Below are 24209 nucleotides of genomic sequence, written 5' to 3'. Positions count from 1 at the left end.
TGGTTTGAACTACAACTACCATTTAACAGAAGGTTATTCCTTAAGACATATTTTTGCTGGCATCTAGATGTTAAATCATGATTTTGCACAAATTTCTAGCCATTAATACTTACCAGTTATTTTATTATGAATTTCCCAAAGTTTCTATCCAAAGAGGTGCTTTCTACTACCACTATATTTGAAAAATATCAAACAACAAATTTATGATTTTTTCTAGCTTTTATTTTGTGCAAGAGCAATCATTCTGAAGTTTGGCATCTTTTTGCTTAAGGGAAAGGTGGTAGGAATTATTTGGATTAAATGGCCTTTTTAATAAAATATTGGCAATAGGTGTTATTTGGCATCTTTTAAATGGGTTTGCATTTTCCTCTGGTGGCCTACCTCATTATTAATCTAGCAAAATTTTATTTGCCTATTATTGCATCATTTTTGGGTTGTTTATGGTTTAATTGAAATATGCCCCAATATCAAATTTTATTTGTTTACCCTACTTAAAATGATAGGCTGGGGTGGTTATTATTTTTGTAGTGGGGTTTTAGTGGTCACAAGTCCACTGGATTTTTATGACAAGTTTTGAAATTGTCCTCATAATTCTAATAATTGTTTTCTAGTTGGAATAATGCTAAATAAAACATTTCACTTTAATTCTGTTCTGGACTAGAGGTCTTTTTATTTTTCCTAGGTTCTCTATTACTTAAGTAGGCTAGGAAAAAGAAGTGCACTTACTGTTCATTTTCTATTAATGCCTTTCTGATTTTCCTAAGTCTAGGGCAAAAATGGCTTTTAATAGATATTCCTACTTAACTTTTCAATACTGAGGTTCCCACTATTTTTAAACAGTGCTTAAATGAGGTTTGAACATCTACAAATTTTCTCAAGCCTAGCACAGAAGCATAACTAATTTTCTTTAATTAAACAAGGTTTAGTCAGTTTTTGTATTTAATTCTAAACTCTAAAAATTAGAACAGAAGGCATGGGGTTCAGTATTTTTAATTGACAGTCCATAATATTTAGAATCCAGCAAAATTGGTTTGACAAATTTTAGTTAAGTATTTCTCAAGTTATGAATTTCCTAAACTTTCTGCTGAATAATAAAAGATTAATTCGAAAAGGTTTAAGGAAAAACAGTTTTGTGCTGGGGTCCCTGGCGAAAGTTCTTAAAAGAATTACAGACAGGTCCCCGGGGCACAATTCATCTAAGGCCACGGCTCTGCAGAAAACCCCCTAGGTTTTCTAGAAATCGAACCCGCGGTCCTATCCCCAATTGAACAGTACCCGCGGCGAAGAAAAGGGCGGAGGGGCTTACCAGCGGCGAGGCTGCTCCGGTGAGGTGGTCGAGGATGTAGGGGAGATCTCGGGATCACGGCGATGTGCGGGTCGCCGTCGGGGATGGTCGGAGTCGACCGGTCCGCGTGCGCAGGCGGAGATGCTCGTCGGCGGCGAGGAATCCGACCTACTCACGGCGCAATAGGTCAATTGAACGGGTCAGAGAGCTTTACTGGGTGCTAGGGAAGACGTGGGTGCAAGGAATTTGAAAATGGCTTACCGGAGAGCTCGGTCCACACACGGCGGCGGGCGATCGAAGTCCTGCGAGGGCGATCTCGGGCTTCCGGTGAAGCTCTGCCGGGTCCGAGGACTTGGAAAGCTTCACGGGCTAATGGCGAAGCTAACCAAAGGTTTGGTGCGGCTTGGGCGCGACTGGAGAGAGCTGTCCACGGCGGCCGAGGCTTGAAAAGCTTGGCGGGCGGTGGCGCGGCGTGCTCGCGGCAAATTCCGTTGATCTCTGGCTTGGGCAAGACTTGTGAGCACGTGGGGTGGGATGGCCGAGGCTCGGGGCTGCTTTATAGGCACGACGCACAGGCGGCCGTGGACCGGCGAGCGCGCGTGGGCGTGCGCTGGGGAGCGCGGGTGCGCGAACGGGCGTGAACCAGGGGTGTCAGCCACGGTTGAACACGTGGAACCGTTGCCTCTGCCCAAGTTCTAACGCCGATTGGGCGCAAATCTTCGTGAATTTGGGCAAGATCGCTGTGAAGGATTTGTTCATCTGACATTGCTTTGTCTTTTGCGTGTGGACGTCGCACGGTTTTAGGCTAGGGACAGGGAGTTGTAGCGTCACCAAGGTGCCAGTGTCAGAACACCTGGTCTTGAGGTCAAGCTGCACCAAAACCGTGTCAAATGAATTTGGTTTGAGTTCAAAATTTTCTAGAGTGTGTTCAAGGGGATTTGGCACAACTTTGATATTTGGACTTCCTGGTTTTGAGTTTTTAAAAACAGAGAACGCAAATGATCTTTGGAAAGGGTTCTGAAATTCAAAATTCTGAATTTCCCCATGGGACCATGGTTTAAGGGCTGATTTGGGGATTTTAGAAAAACCAAATGGCCAAACTTTCTTACTATGATTTGTTAGTCATTTGATGAACTAAAACTTTGTAATTTGGTCTTTTCTACAATTTGCATTTCCCCCCCAAGATTTCTCCCAATTTCCCTTTTATGCTTAATTTGCTCACTTAGGATTTATTAGGGTTTGAGATTTTTCCTTCCTTAAGGTTCATGACAAGATTAAGAAGAGTTTGAGAAGACTCATTATAATTCTTTGTTCTTAATTTTTGATGTTCATTCCTTTACTAGGTTTACATGTGATAATAGGTTGGGGTTAGCTTAAAGAAGAACCCTAGGTGACATTGGGGTGTCACAGCCTTCCCCTTAAAGGAATCTCGTCCCGAGATTTGGGTCGGAGTCCTACCAGGGTGAAGCGAAGGGTGAGACTTACTTGAAGTGGATACTTTCTTTATTAAGGCAAACTGCTCTTCGAATGTCATTCTCTTTGCAACTTCAGAAGGAAGTCCTTTAGAATTTTGTTTTATAGCTTATTGTTTTCAATTCAAGATTATATTACTAAATTTTAGATTCGAAGGGCAGGAGGAGGGGCTGGACATGAATACGTACCAATTTCCTTAGGCAGATAATCGGGAAAGTTGGAATGCAGAAATTCTTCAGTCTCCCAAGTAGCCTCTTCCTCTGAATGATTACTCCACTGGATCTTATACATCTTGATCGATTTTGCCCGAGTTGATCTCTCTTTGCAATCCAGAATCTTGGAAGCGTACTCTTGGTACGATAGATCTGGTTCTATCTCCAATTCTGGTTCTGCTATGATCTCAGTCGGCAATCGAACACACTTCTTCAGTTGAGATACATGGAACACACTGTGGATGGCAGACATTTTTGGAGGTAACTTCAACTTGTATGCCACGGGTCCACATGCTTCTATGATCTCATAAGGTCCAATGTAGCGAGGGGCTAACTTGCCTTTGATCCCAAACCTCTGCACTCCCTTGGTGGGTGATACCTTGAGATAAACGAAATCTCCCACCTCGAACTGGAGAGGTTTCCTTCTCTTATCATGGTAATTCTTTTGCCTGGCCTGAGCAGCTTCTAAATTCTTCCTGATTAGTTTGACCTTCCTTTCGGCTTCAGTCACTAAGTCAGGTCCAAAAATTTTAGTGGCAAACCCCCAGTTAGCTGGTAACATGGGGGACTTTGAGAAGTTCCAGGACTACGACGAGTTCTAGTTACTTTAGTGGCAAGCCCCGAGTTAGCTGCCTGTGTAGGCTTACATTCTACGTTTCGATACTCCACACTTTGATGTTATTGTTAAACACTATGTTTATGTAATAGACTCTGTGGATGTCTCAGATATCTTGATGTAACTAAGTACCTTTCCGCTATTTAATTCAAGCATTGTGTGATGATGTCCAATTATGTAATCGTTGTGTACGTGAGTTCTGATCCTGGCATGTACATGGTTCGCATTCGGTTTACCTTCCAAAACCGGGTGTGACAATTAGTCTTGTACAAGTATTTACTACACAATAACAATATTTATTAAACCATGTCTCATTATTTTATAATTATATCTTTATTTAACTTATGTTGGTTAGTTTTGTTAATCTGCTTATTAATGTAATAGAAGATGATCTATGATCAATTTATGACTTAGATTAAAGTTGAGATAACTATTTATAGAATAACCTCTCATATGATTTATATTAACCAATTTATAATATGGTTTAATATTTTAGTCACATAGATCTTCTATAAAATCATAACTCCTTAAACGTAACTCCGATTTTAGTGGTTCTCGTTCCCACGATCTCGTAGCAACGCGTAGATCATTATTATGCAGTATGTTCTTATATTTGGTGTGATGTTAATTTTGTCTATACTATGATTGTTTGTATTGCTACGACTAGCAGTGCGGTCACGAGGATCCGAAGAATCACCCTGGTAACTGGAATCTCAAGTGCCAGGCAAGTTGTGCCCTTGATCACCTTCATTTACCCAATAATGTTCTTTAGTGTCATTTATTCATGCATAGGTTTAATTTTGAAGGGACCCAATAGGACACCCTAGTATGTTTATCCTGTTTACCTTGTTTACCCCTGATTCACTTGAGTAGTTTGCTATTGCTCTAAATGGTTTTGGGATTAATATTTCATTATATCCATGTTCCAATTATTCTGTTATTTTATTTATGTTCATGACAAGATCATAATCTTTAATTGGAACATGGACCTTAATTTGAGAAACACGTGCCACCACAAGGGTGGAATGGGACGCCCCTGGCTGACTAATTAGGAAAGCTAGTGGAAGGCTACCTTACCCGAAAGGGGCAAGGGCAGTAGGGGAGTTGCATGCAAGGAGGTTCTCGGGTTGATTTTGCTGAGATGGCGGTCAGACGAGGGATTCTTGCAAGTGCTCTTCCCATAACTGTAGCGGGTTTTCGGAAGCTAGTGGAACTTTGTAAAGGCCTCATAGTGGATCCATAGCCATTCACCTCGGTAGTGTCTAAGGGTCTAGCTAATCCTGGCAACATGGGATATACGACTTGTGGGTATAGGGTACAACCTCTGAAGAGTGTAAAACTGGTATACTAGCCGAGCTCACGGTCATGAGCAGCTCAGGACTCTCGCATGATTAAATGTGGAACCTAAACTCAATTTGTCATTTGCATTTGCATGGGATTCATTATTAATTTTGTTCTATTATTTTATTATGGATTGGTATTCACTTACATTTAGTAACTGCTAATAAAATTTGACCAACTTATTATAAGCAATGCTCAGCTTTAACCTTTACTGTTGATCAGCCTTACACATCACATGAACTCCCACCTTTGGTGAGTTCATGCCACATTATTCCCCACAACTTGTTGAGCGATGAAAATGTGTGAGCTAACCCTTGCTATCTAACACCCCCACAGGAGAAGAACAGGTGGTTCAAGAGGAGCCACAACAAAGAGTTCGATTCGATCTAGGTGGCCTCTCCCAGTTGACTTTCTGGCGCCAAGGATGGATTTTAGATCCTTTTATATTTATCTTTTATTTTGTAAGACTTTCGCTTTGTAATAAATACTTTGATTATTGTGACATTTATCTATATACACTCTGTTATTATATATGTTGTCTTCTTTAGCGCATGTATGAGATGCACCCGACTTTGTTCCTTAAATCCGGGTGTGACAGCAAGTTGCACCGACTTAAGACGTCTCTGACTTAAGCCGATTGCTCTATTAGTAGGGTATAGTAATCACCCTTAAGTCATGTAAGCATGCAGGTATGTTGTGCCGGTTTTAAGTCGTTTTCGACTTAAACCTACTTGTTGGTTGAGAGTTTGTATGCGGCAGAACACAGAAGCTTTATTTATAATGAATCCTTTTGCTTACAAAGTACAGCTTGCTCATTAGAGTCTTGAGATGCTGCTACGGATAGAATGTCTTGAGGTGTTCAATATTCCATGAGTTTCCCACTTTGGTTCCGTCCATTTGGGTAAGTCGGTAGGATCCTGGTCGGGTAACCTCTGCAATGATGAATGACCCCGTCAGCACTCGGCGGAGGACTAGATCTCCTACTGCGAAGGATCGATGTCGCACTACTTTGTCATGGTACCGCCTCAGGGTTTGCTGGTATCTGGCCGATTGAATGACAACATTTAGACGTTCCTCCTCTAATATATCAACATCTTCCAACCTGGTTGCTTCTGCTTCAGCTATGCTTTCAAATGTTAGTTTGGGTGCTCCAAAGATCAAATCCGCTGGTAATACCACCTCCGATCCATATACCATGAAGAATAGGGTGTTTCCATGCAAGGCCCGGCTTGGCTAGGTTTGTAGGCTCCAGACCACATACGGTAGTTCTCTGATCCATTTTCCTGCAAGCTTTTTGCTCTTGTCGAACACCTTTTTCCTGAGTGCATCAAGCATCATCCTGCTGGCTCTTTCCACCTGCCCATCAGCTCTTGGGTGTGCCACTGATGCATACTTGATCTAGATGCTCCTCTACTCGCAGAAATCAAAGAACTCTGAGCTAGTGAAGTTAGATCCCAGGTCTGTGATGATGCTGTTAGGTATCCCAAACCTGAACATTATTTCTTGAATGAACTCCACCGCTTTTGCTGAGGTCAAAGAGGCGATGGGCTTGTACTCTATCCATTTTTAAACTTTTCAATGGCGACGAGTATGTGAGTATATCTTCCTTGAGCTTTTTTTTGAATGGCCTAATCATGTCCAGCCCCCAGCACGCGAAAGGACAGGTTATAGGAATAGTCTGCAACTGTTGGGTGGGCAAGTGTTGATGCTTTGATAGGAAATGACATGCTTCACACTTCTGAATTAACTCTGCCGCATCATACATTGCTGTTGGCCAGTAGAACCCGAACCTGAAAGCTTTCCCTACTAATGTTCTTGATGCTATGTGTATGCCACATTGCCCCACATGAATTTCATCCAACAACTGCCTTCCTGTTGTAACACCCTTGGTGTTTATATTCTGCTCGACAACGAGTACGGATTTAAGCACGTAATATCAGTGGATAAACTGGATGCTAAATTTTAATCATCTTCGCCTATTGCGATTTTAATATCGCATCTGTTTCGTCTGTCGCGAGTTCGACATCGTTTTTATCTATCCGGGCTCTTCCTAATTTTTCGTGATGTTCGGAACATAGTTGTTCCAAAAATCGGTGTGTCCGGTGATTATTTAAAAGTCTTCGCTCACGCGAATACGAATTCGGAAGCTCGACCTACTCTTACGATTTTATCCCGGGCAAATTAATTTTAACTCGGTGACAAAAGTTTTAATGTAAAATTAAATCAGACCACACTCGGAATCCAAGAAAAACCAGACGTAGGGTTGTTAATTGAATTGTTCTCCGATCGAATATTTGGATAGCAGGTGAAATTCGTTTAGGTTCAACTAAATCAAATATCGACTAAAATATCAAATCTGATCTCGTCTGGTTTAATCCGTCCATATCTCGTTCCCGTGACAATGCTGATGTCGTCTCCGAGGGATTGCGACGCCGCATTCGGCTCGCACAGTTTATTTTTTTTTATTTTTAAAGTGTTGTTTTAATTAGATTTGTTTACATCTTGTCTAGGCTCAAATTCTAATATTCTAAAATTCCTTTTACCAAATAAAATATCCTTTTATGATATTTACCACCGCTTAGACTTTATATTGATTTTCTGGCCATCGGCTTTATCTAATTGCGCAAGGCTACACAAATTCATTTTCCTACTGCTCTCTCTCTCTCTCTAAAAATTTTCCCCTGGCCGCACTTTCCCTGCTCGCGCTGGCCTGGGATATTTTCTGAAGCCGCTGCCGTCCTTATCTCCTCTGATTTCTACACCCAGTCGTCCTCATCCGCTTGGGCTGCTGGGAAGACAAAAAAATCTGGCCGCCGGTGGCGTGCTTATCTTCCCCGCGAGCCCTTGCTCCCTGATTTTTTCTTGCTCGCTCCTGAGCCATGGAGTTCCTGTGCGCTCCCTCTGCCCATCTCAATGGCCGACCGCACGGCTTCCATGGCGCACGCTCAGCTCCAGCTCGGCCTCCTTCCCCTAATCTCTCATCACCGCGCGCCCTCTGCTCCTCCCTACTGGCCAGCGCCCAGCGCTGCGCCTAGCTCCCTCCTCTCAAGCTCCCATGCCGCGCGCTGTGCTTCTTGCTCGCCATGGCCTCGCCAAAACCCCAGCCGATCTCCTGTTTCTCTCTCCCGCGGTCCCTGACTTCCCATCGCCGGAGCTCCCTGTCTCGTCTTTGGTACTCGCCTGGCCGCGCCCTTGCTTCCCAGTCCCAGCTCGGAGCTCCTAGCGCCGGCTCGGAGCTCCTAGCGCCGCGGCTTCCTCCTTCAGCTCGGCGCTCATCTCCCTCTCTGCTCGGACCGCGCCCAGCCCCAGCGCCCTCGTCCTCTTTTCTGCGCGCGCCCGGCCGGAGCTCTGCTCTCTCTCGTGGCACCCAGAATTTCCCCCGCACGGATCTCTCTCACAGCCGCGCCCGCTGCTTGCTCCCCATGGCGCTCGGTCTCTACCGCGCGCCCAGCTCCTGTGCACCGCAGTTCGCCCCAGCTCGGCGTCTGCTTCTCTGCTCCCTATTCTGCGCGTCGGTCGCTTCGCTTCTGCGCGTAGCTCCCTGGCCGTCGCGCCCATGCCGGCCAGAGCTCGCTCGGTCGCGGTCTCGTCCCGGCTCCCTGCTGCGCTCGCCCAGATCGCCGCTGTCGAGTTCCATCGCCGAGTGTAGCTCCTGTTGCTGCGTCCTCGTCGCGTTCGTGAAACTGCCGTGGAATTGCATTCGTTTTTCATGTGGGTAGCATGCCATCGTCTTCGTGTTTTTGCAAGTCCCGGCGTGCGCTCGCTCGCCATCCTCTGCTCGACCTCGTCGATGAGCTTCGCCTTGCCGTTGTTCGCCATCCTCTGCTCGGATGAAGTCTGATCGGTGTTGAGAGTTGGTCATGTGGTGGTGTGCGTGAAGCTCGTAATGTACCTGCCAAGCGCTCGACAAATTGTCTAGACCGGAAAATCATTACCGATCTCGCGGATTCGAGTCAGATATTGGAACGGTGAGCTGCTTTGCTATTTTTATTGACTAGTTCAATAAATGAATTGATAGGTATGTATGTCGCGACGAGTATTCCGCTTGTAGCTCAGGCACGTATTTATTTGACGCTTGTAGGAATACGGGGCTACCTGCAGCATGTTAATTGTGTCCCCGATTGCGATGTCGTTATGCTGCATAGCTAAGTTAAGTTTAACGACATAGGTTATGCGAGAATGATTAAATCGGTGTTTCGTATCCGATGAGTGGTCGAAGTAATAAAATGAGGAATAGGTCTAGTGTTTCTAACGACTAGTCGATAGATTCTTTTAAAAATTGATTATGCTAATTTTAATTAAGTGGTTGAATGATGCATTACCTTAGTAGTTATCGAATTCCATTTTTAATGATCAAGTTAAATGTCATATTTGAATTTGGTCACTTAAGTAAATTGTCATGAATAAATATTCATCATTATTTTAATTAGTTTGGAGCAAGTATCACTATCAGGTTCGCTTTAGGTGAATTCTGAAACCTACATAGTAGACTTTACACCTTAATGATTTAACTCTTTAGGATCTAAATTATGATCTTGTGAAAACTCTATGTTTGTTGACTGGTTAAGTGTTATAAATATATAAGGGTTGTTACACAAAATATTTAGGAAGCGAAGAACATTGATAAGTGTATTCCTATGAAAACCCGAGGACTATTAGTGGAGAATGCGCATAAGCGGGTTAGATCTTTGGTTGTTTAGAAGGTCGTTTTGTAGAACTCTATGATATTTGAATTAGAGTTGGTTAAGCTCGAAAGTCGCAGCTATTGTGCTTAATCATACGTCAATAACTAGTGTTTTCGTATGAAACGGTACAACGCCTCGTCGTTAGGTGTTTAATTCGTTATCGCGTAGCACTATTTAGGTGTGTAATATTCCTGTCTATATGCATTCATGTGCATAATGCATTTCATTCAGGTACGTGAATTTACCACGTGATGCGGCGAACCAGAACTGAGTCGACCACAAGATGGTGCTGATGCATGGAACTGAAGATGGACAGACGAAACAAGTATCAGAACAAAAGGCTAATCGCTAAGTGGTCGTCACCTAACAAACACTAACCTAGTGTTATTCATACAAGCCCCGGTGCATGCAACACCTTCCTTGTGTTTTTAAATTATTTTTACACACTTTAAGTCTAGTGAATGTGCATTAGGTTTATAAGAGTTGCTTGGAAACCCTTTGATGCATTGGCTACCTTGAAATCCATTCCTTTTATAGATACTTCTGGTGAAGTATCAAAATATGATTTACAAAAAAAATGCTTAGCCCTGCTTATAAGCAGATAGAGTTTGTCCTTTGCACTTATGCCTAGCTCAGGTTTATCCTTAGGAAGGATGGCTTCTACCTGCAAGAATATTTTCATTGGGAGCATGGTGGGATCTTACTGCAAAGTTCCCTATAATTCTCTTTTCATCCTAAGGAACACAAAACAATCCTTAGGGTGGAAGTACTTAACTCAAGACTTGGGCTAGGAACAGGTGATGCTCCACCCAGTTTATTTAAGGATTGGATGCGTATGTAGGCCTGTATGATCAAGGACTATCTTAACTGGCCACATACCCTGGATATGGGATAGGGTAAGCTTGAACCCGACTATTCCATACATGAAAAGACAACCGCGCACTGGGCGTGGGAGGTGGTGGGAGTAGCGTGTACCCTCCTGGCTAGAGGTTGGACGAAGGAGTACTGTGCTACCGGGTAGCGCGGACCGGTTCACGTTGTGGAGGATCTGTGGGAATGGTTGACATATGCAAGGGTTAAGTGCTACATATGTCGTGTGGTTAGAAATCCTCAGCTGAGTAAATCGATTCGGATCGCCGTTATATCCCCAGAGAGAGGAGACTTGATCACTGACCTGCAACCTAAGTCAGGATGTAAACATTATGAGTAAAAATGATGTTGTATTGATGAGATGGTGAAATTATTCTAGGTGCAACCAGAGTCTATTAATATTTAATCTGGCGTTAAAATATTGAAAGTAAGGACTCACTTTAGTAAGCTATTTCTGCAAAAGTATCTAAGTTGATTCTTGCTAAGAGCCTCTCCTTGATTCCTAAATCCAGCATATCCTTAAGAGTCTTTTTTCTTAGTCGGGTAAGACTTGAGAAAGTACACTTCGTACTCAGGGCTTTGTCCCATGTTGTTTTAGGTGAAGAGCCTACGGAGCTTTGCTACTTTTGTGCAAAGGTGGTTCCCAAGCAGAAGGAAGAACCAAAAATAGAAGTGTGTTGCTGTGGATGGTGCTAAGTATCGGTGGGCTCGGCCTTCTTATAAGTCTAAGTACCTCTTCTATACTTCTTATTGAGGATGGTCACTTAAGCTAGCATATATTTCAAACTTACAAGTATTTTATAACATTTTAAAGTTTATTTCTTTGAATCACTTTGTAATCACTCTGATAAACATAATGTAAATTTGATGTAACTTGAAACCTTTTGTAATATAGAAATTCCGCTGCAAAATGTTGGTGTGTGATTTGTGTTTACTTAATCTTGCGGTTCTGGTTGTAAGTGGTTGATCCGGGGTCCTTGGGACACTCGGACGGATCCTGTTAAGTTATTTGCTGCACATGCATAGCCGTCTGAGGTCTTTGAGACAAGGACAAGTGCATGTGGACCCAATAACTTGGGAGGTTCTGCCACAGCTGGTATCGGAGCCGACTCGAGGTTTCACGGGCATGTGTGGGCTAGGGGGTTTGGGTATATGGCGCATGGCGCATGTGGGCCCGGAGTGGTCACATGACATGGCATATGATGACACTAGACACACAGACGTGGCTAAGAGGGGAGGTTCCTGGACTGGGGTTGACCGACGAGGACATCGGTCTTCTAAGGGGGTGGATTGTGATATCCTGGCCCCTGGGATGGGATGTCCTGGCCCAAGGCTTAATAGAATTAATAGAGTAATCATATCAACAAGGTGCATCTTCTTTTTCGGAAGCCTATCTCGAAAGAATCTCCAAGTTAAGCGTGCTTGGCTTGGAGCAATTTGGGATGGGTGACCGACCGAAAAGTTTTCTCGGGTGCGCATGAGTGAGGACAAAGTGCGCACAAAAGACCCGTGTTGGTTTGTGGGAACAATATATGATCCTAGAGAGCTGTCAAGAGTAAGTACCGCCGATCCAAGGATTGGATGGGGTGTTACAAGTGGTATCAGAGCAAAAGGCTGATCGCCAAGTGGTCATCACCTAACAAACACTAACCTAGTGTTATTCTTTGCTGGACATAAAGTGTACTCGGGCTTAAAGCAAGAATCTTGAGTCATGTTTCCATCTAAAACCATTCCCTTGTTCGATTTGTGCAAGCTGATGTCTCTATTCCAGTTTGCCTGTTCTTAAGGATCGCCATGTTGCTTTATCAACCTAACTCAGGAAAGACATGTCCGATCATTTTCTTGAGTTTGATGCCTTTGGTTTCTTCCTATCTATCGAAGGCATACCAACTTAATCTTATGAATGTTTCCCCTCCGTATCTAACCAGATACTAATCCTTGGCCTTGTGATCTCTGCGATGGGAATAGAAATATGCTTGGGGCTGAAATAACAGTCTCCCATCATACTCCTTTCATCAAGTTTAGGTTTTGACCATATCGTGTTCATTTCATCGGGCCATGATCTATTTGGCTCTCTACTTGTAACCATTCTGACAGATAGAGTCTCTTTGTATATTGTCACCCTTGCTCAATCCGGTTGTGTGGTGCGAGATTTCCTATTGATGACGTCTGGTAATGGTGTTATGACTAAAACCGATGGTGTCGTGATGAAACCCAGGGCCTCCTATGAATGTACACACATGGTTGTGTTGCTCGGCATGTGCTGGTATCAGGGTTAGTAGTTGTAATCCATTATGAGACTATATCAATATGTTATCTCTGCACAAATTGTTCTTACCACGTGAGATTCATTATTGGTGCCAGTTCAATAAAGGTGTCTCGATTAATGACTTATGGTACTACCGCGAAACTGAGAGCCCCTTGTGAATGTACACACAAGGTTATGCTGCTTGGCGCATGCTGGTATCAAGGTCTCTAGTCATGATCCGTTATGGAATTACACTGATGTGTTATCTTCCGTGGACCTGCCCTTGAAACAATTTCTATGTTGTTTGTCAAGTGATCAAGCAACACCTATCATCTCTGTTGGATCAAACGGGCATACCACTTTTATGTGTGGTCTATTTTCTTTTGATCTTGGTAGTGACTACTTGTACAAGTTCCCTTTACATCCTTTGTTGTAAAGGTGAAGCTTTGAAACTTTTTAGTGTTGAGAGACAACTAATTAGCTCTCAAAATGGAGATTGGTTTTCCCTGCTGCTGAGATACAGGAGTTTATTCATTCGCTCTCTTATTTAATTCATGTACTTTCTAACCAAGTCAGTTCATCTCGCATGAAGAAATGGATGAACAACCTGACCAAATGGATTTCTACCCAAATGCATGATCAACTGTTAACAAATGTGAAACTCTCAACCCTGGTTTACTGATGGATAATAAGAGGACTTGCTCAATGTCAAAAGTAGTTCAACAAGTTGGTTTTACTAACTTGTAACTGCCAATGAACAAAGATTGAGTTTAGATATCGTTTTATCGAGTTGTCTAAACTCACTTTAGTTTAGCCTATCGTGAAGAAACCCTTATCAAGGTCAAGTGAAGGTTATGAACATATGCGCAGGTCTTGTGCCATATTGGATTAGATTATAAGCATATGCATCTTAACTTTACATTGTTGGCCAAGGTACTTTGCCATCCTCAGCTAACTGTTAACAGCCTAACCCCAGCTCTAGTCATGCCTTGATCGCCTCACGTGTGCTTTTCCAGCATGAGTGATCAGGTCAAGCCATGCTTAGTGCTTGATAAAGTGGATTGATTGTGAAGTCAACCTTTGATTGATCATCTTCACTAATGCGTTCCTCGAATTTTTATTATCTTCGTGGAACTTGAATTCCTCAAATGGCCACTTGTTGATAAACCTCTTTCTGTGTGTTTTACTCAAGAGGTTGCATATGGTTCTGTTTGGGTAAAATCGCGTATTTACCGCTCGCTCAACAGACTCAGATAGTACAGTGTCATCAGAAAAAGCAAACTGCGCACATGGAGCCTTGTGTGTTCCTCTGGCAGACATCGTCTCTATTGGTGGACATCTCTAAATTATCTTAAAGCGATATATGTTATGTCCACCAGAGAAACAACATCCTGAGACGCTCGCCTTTGCTTGGAACTGCCTTGATTACCGCTGATGTGGACATGGGTTACATGCCTCTCTACTATTAGAAGTCTTTCGTTCCGAATCTCGGGACGAGATTCTTTTAAGGGGGGAGGGCTGTAACACCCCTGGTGTTTATATTCTGCTCGACAACGAGTATGGATTTAAGCACGTAATATCAGTGGATAAAATGGATGCTAAATTTTAATCATCTTCGCCTATTGCGATTTTAATATCGCATCTGTTTCGTCTGTCGCAAGTTCGACATCGTTTTTATCTATCGGGGCTCTTCCTAAATTTTCGTGATGTTCGGAACATAGTTGTTCCAAAAATCGATGCGTCTGGTGATTATTTAAAAGTCTTCGCTCACGTGAATACGAATTCGAAAGCTCGATCTACTCTTACGATTTTATCCTAGGCAAATTAATTTTAACTCGGTGACAAAAGTTTTAATGTAAAATTAAATCAGACCACACTCGGAATCCAAGAAAAACCAGGCGTAGGGTTGTTAATTGAATTGTTCTTCGATCGAATATTCGGATAGCAGGCGAAATTTGTTTAGGTTCAACTAAATCAAATGTCGACTAAAATATCAAATCTAATCTCGTCTGTTTTAATCCGTCTATATCTCGCTCCCGTGACAATGCTGACGTCGTCTCCAGGGGATTCTAATTGCGATGCCGCATTCGGCTCGCGCAGTTTAAAATTTATTTATTTCTAAAGTGTCGTTTTAATTAGATTTGTTTACATCTTGTCCAGGCTCAAATTCTAATATTTTGAAATTCCTTTTACCAAATAAAATATCCTCTTATGATATTTACCACCACTTAGTCTTTGTATTGATTTTCTGGCCATCGTCTTTATCTAATTGCGCCAAGGCTACACAAATTCATTTGCCGACTGCTCTCTCTCTCTCTGAAAATTTTCCCCTGGCCGCACTTTCCCTGCTCGCGCTGGCCTGGGATATTTTTTGCCATTATGAAAGTCCACCGGTGCGGCTTCGACGAATTGGAGGCTTAGACGAGGGTTTCTCCATTATAGAAAAGTTGGGCATAGCCAACACTCTAAAATGAACATGACGACTCCATTACACGGTTCGAACCACGATTACTGTCGTTGATACCGGCGCCATCCCAAGTGCCGTGAGTTCTGCATCGCCATCGAGTTTTCCCTTCTCTCCTCCTCGCAGACATCTCCCTTCTCTCTCGCTCTCTCGCACAAGAGCCGCACCCTCGCACCAGAGAGCAGGTAGACCATGTCCTTGTACTTCCCCGTCGCATGACGTGGTCGTCGAGCAGCGACGCGGCGGAGGCGGAGGGCGGGGAGGAGAAATTTGCCATTACGCATGGCGCCGTCGTTGTAGGTGCGGAGCAGCCCCGACAGGGAGGAGAAATTTGCCATTACGGTGTGGGCGGGCTCGCCCAACCACGGCATCGCCTTCGACTCCTCCTGGGGGCTCCTCGACGACCTGGAGATACTCGTCAAGCGCCTCCACTCAAAGCAGGTGCGAAAGGGCTCCATCGACGGGAGCGGCGGCGCCGGCAACAGCAACTTCGACTCCTTCTCCGAGGCCGGGTGGTCCAGGGAGATCTCCGGCGCGGCGGATTCGGCATCCACCAGCGCCCCGTGGGACGAGACGAGCCGCGACTACCTCACCTTCGTCAAGGAGTACCGAGAAGCCGCCATATTGTGCCCATCTCATGCCAGGGCACTCAAGCTCCTGGGGAGCACTCTCTTTGGCGTTGGGGAGTACCGAGCTGCTGAGAAGGCACTGGAGGAGGCCATCTTCCTGAAGGAAGACTATGCTAATGCGCACTGTGACCTTGGGTCGGCCCTGCATGCAGTAGGGGAGGATGACCGTGCTATCCAGGAGTTTCAGACAGCAATTGATCTCAAACCTGGCCATGTTGATGCCTTGTACAATCTTGGTGGATTGAACATGGATGCTGGCCGCTTCGTATGGGCTGCAGAGATGTATACTCGTGTGCTGAGCATCCGACCAAACCATTGGCGTGCACAGCTAAACAAGGCGGTGGCTTTGCTTGGGCAGGGTGAATCTGAGGAGGCTAAGAAGGCACTCAAGGAGGCGTTTAAGATGACACAGAGGGTGAAAGTGTATGATGCTATCTCACATTTGAAGACATTGCAAAAGAAAAAGCCAAAGCCTTCCTTGATGCTCCTGGTTCTGGTCGTGTTGATCTGGGTATGTTCTTCGCCATCATTGCTCCAATCTGTTCAGGCCCTGTGGATAGGCGCAAGCGTATCGTCTTTGATGCACTTCTTTGGCGTCATACACGGAATTCTTAGAGATGTTCAATGATCCGGATTGGGGATTTGGGATCCTAAGCACTCTGGTGAAGCTCGAAGAGAGTGACCACATACGCCATGGTAGCCACACATCCCAGTCCCCTGAGCTCGTAGTAGTCGCCGCCACCGTGACGGGCTCCGCTGCGGGCGCCGAGGATGCATGGCGATGACGGTCGTCCTTGGCAGACGCGGAAGCGGAAGTCGCGGAGGAAGAGGAGTCCCCGTCGCCGCCGCCGCTGCCGCGGCCGAGGAGACCACAGAGGATGGCGAAGAGCACGAGGCAGAGGAGACCACAACGGAAATATGACGACGTGAGTTTGAGATCGTCGTTACTTGTTAATAGAGTTGTCATGTTCATTTTAAAGTGTTGGCTATGTCCAGCTTTTATATAATGGAGAAACCCTCGCCTGAGCCTCTATTTCATCGAAACCGCATCCATCGTATTTCATAATGTCAAATCTCTCTCTCTGAAGACGTTGCCGTCCTTATCTCCTCTAATTTCTACACCCGGTCGTCCTCATCCGCTCGAGCTGCTGGGAAGACAAAAAAAATCTAGCCGCTGGTGGACATGCTTATCTTCCCCGCGAGCTCCTGCTCCCTGATTTTTTCTTCTTGCTCCTGAGCCATGGAGTTCCTGCGCGCTCCCTCTGCCCATCTCCATGGCCGACCGCGCGGCTCCCATGGCGCACGCTCAGCTCCAGCTCGACCTCCTTCCCCTAATCTCTCATCACCGCGCGCCCTCTGCTCCTCCCTGCTGGCCAGCGCCGAGCGCTGCGCCCAGCTCTCTCCTCTCAAGCTCCCATGCCGCGTGCTATGCTTCTTGCTCGCCATGGCCTCGCCAAAACCCCAGCCGAGCTCCTGTTTCTCTCTCCCGCGGTCCCTAACTTCCCATGGCCGGAGCTCCCTGTCTCGGCTTTGGTACTCGCCTGGCCGCGCCCTTGCTTCCCAGTCCCAGCTCGGAGCTCCTAGCGCAGCGGCTTCCTCCTTCAACTCGGCGCTCATCTCCCTCTCTGCTCGGACCGCGCCTAGCCCCAGCGCCCTCGTCCTCTTTCCTGCGCACGCCCGGTCGGAGCTCTGCTCTCTCTCGTGGTGCCTAGAATTTCCCCTACACGGATCTCTCTCACATCCGCGCTCGCTGCTTGCTCCCCATGGCGCTCGGTCTCTGCTGTGCGCCCAGCTCCTACGCGCCGCAGTTCGCCCCAGCTCAGTGACTGCTTCTCTGCTCGCTGTTCTGCGCGCCGGTCGCTTCGCCCCTGCGCGTAGATCTCTGGCCGTCGCGTCCATGCCGACCAGAGCTCGCTTGGCCTCTGTCTCGTCCCGGCTCCCTGCTACGCTCGCCTAGATCGCTACTGTCGAGTTCCATCACCGAGTCTAGCCCCTATTGCTGCGTTCTACGTCCTTGCCGCGTTCGTGAAACTGCCGTGGAATTGCGGTCGTTTTTTTGCGTCATGTGCGCAGCACGCCATCGTGTTCGTGTTTTTGGCAAGTTCCGGCGTGCGCTCGCACACGCCATCCTCTGCTCGACCTCGTCGATGAGCTTCGCCTTGCCAGTCGTTCTAGCTGCGACCTGTCATGAAGCTCCCTAGCTGCGCGCGCGTGCTTCACTGTTTGGTTGTCGTTGCGCCCAGCCCGGATTCCAGCGTCCCTTCGTGCTCTGGTTTTCTCTCTTCGCGTCGATGTGCAAGCGCCTTCGTGCTCGCTTCCCTTGGGCCCGTTTCTCCTTCGCGCGACACCGGCTGTGAGTTGAAGTTAATTTCGCAAATTACTCGGGTGAAGTCCGATCAGTGTTGAGAGTTCGTCATGCGGTGGTGTGCGTGAAGCTCGTATAGTACCTGCTAAGCGCTCGACAAATTGCCTGGACCGGAAAATCATTACCGATCTCGCGGATTCGAGTCAGATATTGAAACGGTGAGCTGCTTTGCTATTTTTATTGACTAGTTTGATAAATGAATTGATAGGTATGTATGTCGCGACGAGTGTTCCGCTTGTAGCTCAGGCACGTATTTATTTGACGCTTGTAGGAATACGGGGCTACCTGCAACATGGTAATTGTGTCCCCGATTGCGAAGTCGTCATGCTGCATAACTAAGTTTAGGTTTAACGACATAGGTTATACGAGAAGGATTAAATCAGTGTTTTGTATCCGATGAGTGGTCGAAGTAATAAAATGAGGAATAGGTCTAGTGTTTCTAATGACTAGTCGATAGGTTCTTTTAAAAATTGATTATGCTAATTTTAATTAAGTGGTGGAATGATGCATTACCTTAGTAGTTATCGAATTCCATGTTTATTGATCAAGTTAAATGTCATATTTGAATTTGGTCACTTAAGTAAATTATCATGAATAAATATTCATCATTATTTTAATTAGTTTGGAGCAAGTATCACTATCAGGTTCGCTTTAGGTGAATTCTGAAACCTACATAGTAGACTTTACACCTTAATGATTTAACTCTTTAGGATCTAAATTATGATCTTGTGAAAAACTCTATGTTTGTTGACTGGTTAAGTGTTATAAATATATAATGGTTGTTACACAAAATATTTAGGAAACAAAGAACATTGATAAGTCTGTTCCTATGAAAACCCGAGGACTATTAGTGGAGAATGCGCATAAGTGGGTTAGATCTTTGGTTGTTTAGAAGGTCGTTTTGTAGAACTCTATGATGTTTGAATTAGATTTGGTTAAGCTCGAAAGGCACAGCTATTGCGCTTAATCATACGTCGATAACTAGTGTTTCCGTATGAAACGGTACAACGTCTCGCCGTTAGGTGTTTAATTCGTTATCGCGTAGCACTATTTAGGTTTGTAATATTCCTGTCTATATGCATTCATGTGCATAATGCATTTCATTCAGGTACGTGAATTAACCACGTGATGCGGAGAACCAGAACTGAGTCGACCACAAGATGGTGCTGATGCACGGAACTGAAGATGGACAGACGAAACAATTATCAAAACAAAAGGCTGATCACCAAGTGGTCGTCACCTAACAAACACTAACCTAGTGTTATTCAGGCAAGCCCCGGTGCAAGCAACACCTTCCTTGTGTTTTTAAATTATTTTTACACACTTTAAGTCTAGTGCATTGCATTAGGTTTATAGGAGTTGCTTGGAAACCTTTTAATGCATTGGCTACCTTGAAATCCATTCCTTTTATAGATACTTCTGGTGAAGTATCAAAATATGATTTACAAAAAATGCTTAGCCCTGCTTATAAGCAGATAGAGTTTGTCCTTTGCACTTATGCCTAGCTCAGGTTTATCCTGAGGAAGGATAGCTTCTACCTGCAAGAATATTTTCATTGGGAGCATGGTGGGATCTTATTTCAAAGTTCCCTATAATGCTCTTTTCATCCTAAGGAACACAAAACAATCCTAAGGGTGGAAGTACTTAACTCGAGACTTGGGCTAGGAACAGGTGATGCTCTACCCAGGTTATTTAAGGATTGGATGCGTATGTAGGCCTGTATGATCAAGGACTATCTTAACTGGCCACATGCCCTGGATATGGGACAGGGTAAGCTTGAACTCGGCTATTCCATACGTGAAAAGACAACTGCGCACTGGGCATGGGAGGTGGTGGGAGTAGCATGTACGCTCCTGGCTAGAGGCTGGACGGAGGAGTACTGTGCTCCCTGGTAGCGTGGACCGGTTCATGTTGTGGAGGATCTGAGGGAATGGTTGACATATGCAAGGGTTAAGTGCTACATGTCATGTGGTTAGAAATCCTCAGTTGAGTAAATCGATTCGGATCGCCATTATATCCCCGGAGAGTGGAGACTTGATCACTGACCTGCAACCTAAGTCAGGATGTAAACATTATGAGTAAAAATGATGTTGTATTGATGAGATGGTTAAATTAGACTAGGTGCAACCAGAGTCTATTAATATTTAATATGGCGTTACAATATTGAAAGTAAGGACTCACTTTAGTAAGCTATTTCTGCAAAAGTATCTAAGTTGATTCTTGCTAAGAGCCTCTCCTTGATTCTTAAATCCAGCATATCCATGAGAGTCTTTTTCCTTAGTCGGGTAAGACTTGCGAAAGTACACTTCGTACTCAAGGCTTTGTCCCATGTTGTTTTAGGTGAAGAGCCTACGGAGCTTTGCTACTTTTGTGCAAAGGTGGTTCCCAAGCAGGAGGAAGAACCGAAAATAGAAGTGTGTTGTTGTGAAAGTGTCGGTGGGCTCGGCCTTCTTATAAGTCTAAGTACCTCTTTTATACTTCTTATTGAGGATGGTCACTTAAGCTAGTATATATTTAAAACTTACAAGTAGTTTATAACATTTAAAAGTTTAGTTCTTTGAATCACTTTGTAATCACTCCGATAAACATAATGTAAATTTGATGTAACTTGTAACCTTTTGTAATAAAGAAATTCCGCTGCAAAATATTGGTGTGTGATTTGTGTTTACTTAATCTTGCGGTTCTGGTTGTAAGTGGTTGATCCAAGGTCCTTGGGACACTCGGACGGATCCTGTTAAGTTATTTGGTGCACATGCATAGCCGTATGAGGTCTTTGAGACAAGGACAGGTGCATGTGGGCCCAATAACTTGTGAGGTTCTGCCACACCTGTAGCCGAGTGAACACACTTCATGAGGACTCCTCTTGCACTTCTTCTATACAGTAGACCCTCTATGATGGTATAGTGAGCCAAATGTCTTGTGATGTGTTCTGTCGTGGCCTTGTCATCTGGTTCTTCCTCGTTTTAATGTACTTGATAATTGGCTCCCTTCAGTCTTTGGGATCTGCTTCTGCTTGGTCTAAAGCGTTGCACTCCTCAACCTGCTCTACAGTGATGCTTGGTTGATGTACTTGTTGGACGAAAATCCTAGGTGGCACCTGGGCCCGACTGGCCCCAATTTTGACAATGCATCTGCTGCTGCATTGTGATCCCTTTCCACGTGGTGGAATTCTAAACCTTCGAATTGGTCTTCTAGCTTCCACACTGTAGCGCAGTATCTATTCATTGAGTCAGTTAAGAAGTCTCAATCCTTGTTTACCTGGCTGATGACTACCAGTAAGTCACTGTATACCATTAACGTTTTGATGCCTAGTGAAATGGCGATGTTCAGCCCGTGAACCAGGGCCTCATACTCTGCGATATTGTTGGACGCTGGAAACAAGAGCTGGAGCGCATACTTGAGTTGGTCACCTCTAGGGTGTAGTACCCACTTTGTAAGAAAAGTCTAAAAAGAGAGATTATACTACTTTATATCTATATGTGTTATCTATGTTTATCATTTCATGTGAACACCACAATTAAACAAATAAATAAATGACAAAAGACACCCAAAAATAATACAAGCATCATGCTGGGATTTGATTTGGTGTGCATTATTTGTGACAATATAAAAATAACCTAGAAAGAAATATGTTAAAAGTCTAAAGTGGAGTTTAAAGGAAAAAAATTCAAGAATGTAGAAAAAGAGAAGAAGAGAAATCATTATGTGGAATAAAAATAAGTATAAATATATATATTATTCTTACACAGATTTGAGTTTATACATTTGACTCAAAAGTGAATTTCTTAACAAGACTGAAATTCAAATTAGAAATTCAAATGCAAAGAAAATGAATCAAATAGGAAAAGGGAAAATAAAAGAAAAGACTAAAGACACCTAACTGGGCCGCGGAAAACCTATTCGGCCCACTATCTCTTGCTCTCGCTGGCACGTGTGGCCCAGGTTTCACCCCTCGCCCGCGTCATTCTGCGCTCGTCCCTGACAGATGGGGCCCTTGCGTCAGACAGGTCCGCGTTGGCGCGCTCTCGACGTTGCGTGGTCCTGGTTTGTCAGCGCGGTATCTCATACGCTGCAACCACCGGGCCGCTTCGCTCGCCGCCATTGTCGCGCCTCTCCCCAGCTCAGTTGACCGTCCCTGCGGGTATAAAGACAATGTGGCGTGGACTCGTTCGCCCATCCACTATTCCGCCCTTCCCCTACCTCGTTGAGCACAATCGCCGTGAGCCGTGGGAGCCGTAACCCGCCGCTGCACCGAATCCGTGTGCCACCGTCGTCCGTAGTGCTCGGTGCCAAATTGGAGCCTTGCGGGCGGCCAGGAGGCTTCGCCCGTGTCTCCGGTTCGCGTTGGTGGCGATTGCGGGGCAGGAGGGTGACCGGAGCGCGTCCAATTTACCTCCACCGTCACGCATTCGCGGTTTGCTGTGGACTGACTGAAACAACGTCGGACTTAGGGTAAGGACCCGCTCTCCATGTTCGCCTTCACCTCAATTTCATTTTGCGCCTAGTGTATTTAGCGATTGTGCACCGTGGTGCGCTGTGGGCAGTCCGGCGATGGTGACCGTCGCGGGATTGCACGCGCCGCCGTGCTCCGGCGGGATAGGTAGAGGATTAGGTCTGGGCCGTGTGATCTTGAATCGATGGCCACGATTAAAAGCCAGATACCGATTCGGCCAACGACATGATGGCCGCCCGATCGGGATCGCGCGCGTCTGGGGCATGTTCCACTGTATTAAATCGGGACCACTAATCCACCGTGGTGCGGTCATCAGGGAGCGTGGGCTGTCTAGCGCAGTGGATCGTGGATCTTTGATCCAACGGTCAATTGAGCTTACCGGTTCGCGAAGTAGAAAGATCTAATCTGGACCGTTTGCGGTTGATCGGGTGACTGAGGTGACTCCATACTGATTCGGCCGCGCATCTTACAAAGGAGCCCCTCTGAAAATAGGCATTAGAACCCGCCATCCTCTGGAGTTGTGCTCCGTGTCTGGCTAATCTTGCCCCGAACCCCCTGTTTTTCCTAGAAAATGAGGCCCAGTCCAGTCAACTCGAAAATCAGAGAAAATAAAATAGAAATAGATTTTTAGCGTATAAATAATTGCTAGAAACTTGTATATTCCGTAGAAAATTCATACGAACTCCAAATTAATCAATTCCACTTTCTAAATTTTTTGTAATATTATTTTCTATCACTTAGAGTCTCTGTTTTGTCGTGAAAACAGTAAGAAAAATAATTTCTCACTTAATCCTATTTCAAGCACATAAAATCTTTGGAAATTCATATCTTAAAAGCTATAACTCCAAAAAATATGATTCCTGTTCCTAGGATTTTATTTTAATGCGTAGATTATTACTGTGTATTTTGTTTACATGTTTGGTGTGATGTTAATTTTCTCTATATACTGTGCTTGTTTGTATTGTGGCGAGTAGAAGAGACTGTGACCGAGGATCCTGGTGACCAGCAGATAGAAGTAGCTGAGCAGGAGCTCAATGAAGGCAAGTTGTGTCCTTGACCACTTTTGTTACCCAATAATGTTCTTTATAATCATTTACCATGCATAGGCTTAACTTTGATGGGACCCGATAGGTCACCCTAGATTGTTTATCTCTTTACCTTGTTATCCCTGAATCACTTGGGTAGTTTTGCTATTGCTTTACATGGTTTTGGGATAATATTTTATTATATCCATGTTCCAGTTAATTTGTTATTCTATTTATGTTCATGTCAAGATCATTAATGTTAATTGGAACATGGAGCTTAACTTGAGAAACACGTGCCACCACAAGGGTTTAATGGGACGCCCTTGGCCAACTAACTAGGAAAGCTAGTGGAAGACTACCTTACCCAAAAGGGGCAAGGACAGTAGGGGATTGCATGCAAGGAGGTTCTCGGGTTGATTTTGCTGCGATGGCGATCAGACGGGGGATTCTTGCAAGTGCTCTTCCCATAAACTGTAGCGGGTTTTCGGAAGCTAGTGGAACTTTGTAAAGGCCTCGTAGTGGATCCCTAGCCATTCACCTCGG

The 24209-nt window shown here is 44.8% G+C and overlaps 1 protein-coding gene and 1 pseudogene across 1 annotated transcript; both read left to right on the top strand.

Moving 5' to 3' along the window:
- The first annotated feature begins 7812 nt into the window (after positions 1 to 7812).
- LOC100382939 (uncharacterized) lies at positions 7813 to 9029 on the top strand. Its single transcript, NM_001175625.1, has one exon. It carries the CDS (start codon positions 8011 to 8013, stop codon positions 8644 to 8646), a length of 636 nt encoding a protein of 211 aa, NP_001169096.1. The 5' UTR covers positions 7813 to 8010; the 3' UTR covers positions 8647 to 9029.
- A 7960-nt stretch (positions 9030 to 16989) lies between these two features.
- Positions 16990 to 19475, top strand: LOC109943674 (uncharacterized; annotated as a pseudogene).
- The last annotated feature ends 4734 nt before the right edge of the window (positions 19476 to 24209 follow it).

This window comes from Zea mays, chromosome 1, assembly GCF_902167145.1.
Source record: "Zea mays cultivar B73 chromosome 1, Zm-B73-REFERENCE-NAM-5.0, whole genome shotgun sequence".
Lineage (NCBI taxonomy): Eukaryota > Viridiplantae > Streptophyta > Magnoliopsida > Poales > Poaceae > Zea > Zea mays.
Note: the sequence above shows the minus strand (reverse complement) of the source record. Positions and strands in the feature narration are given on the sequence as shown.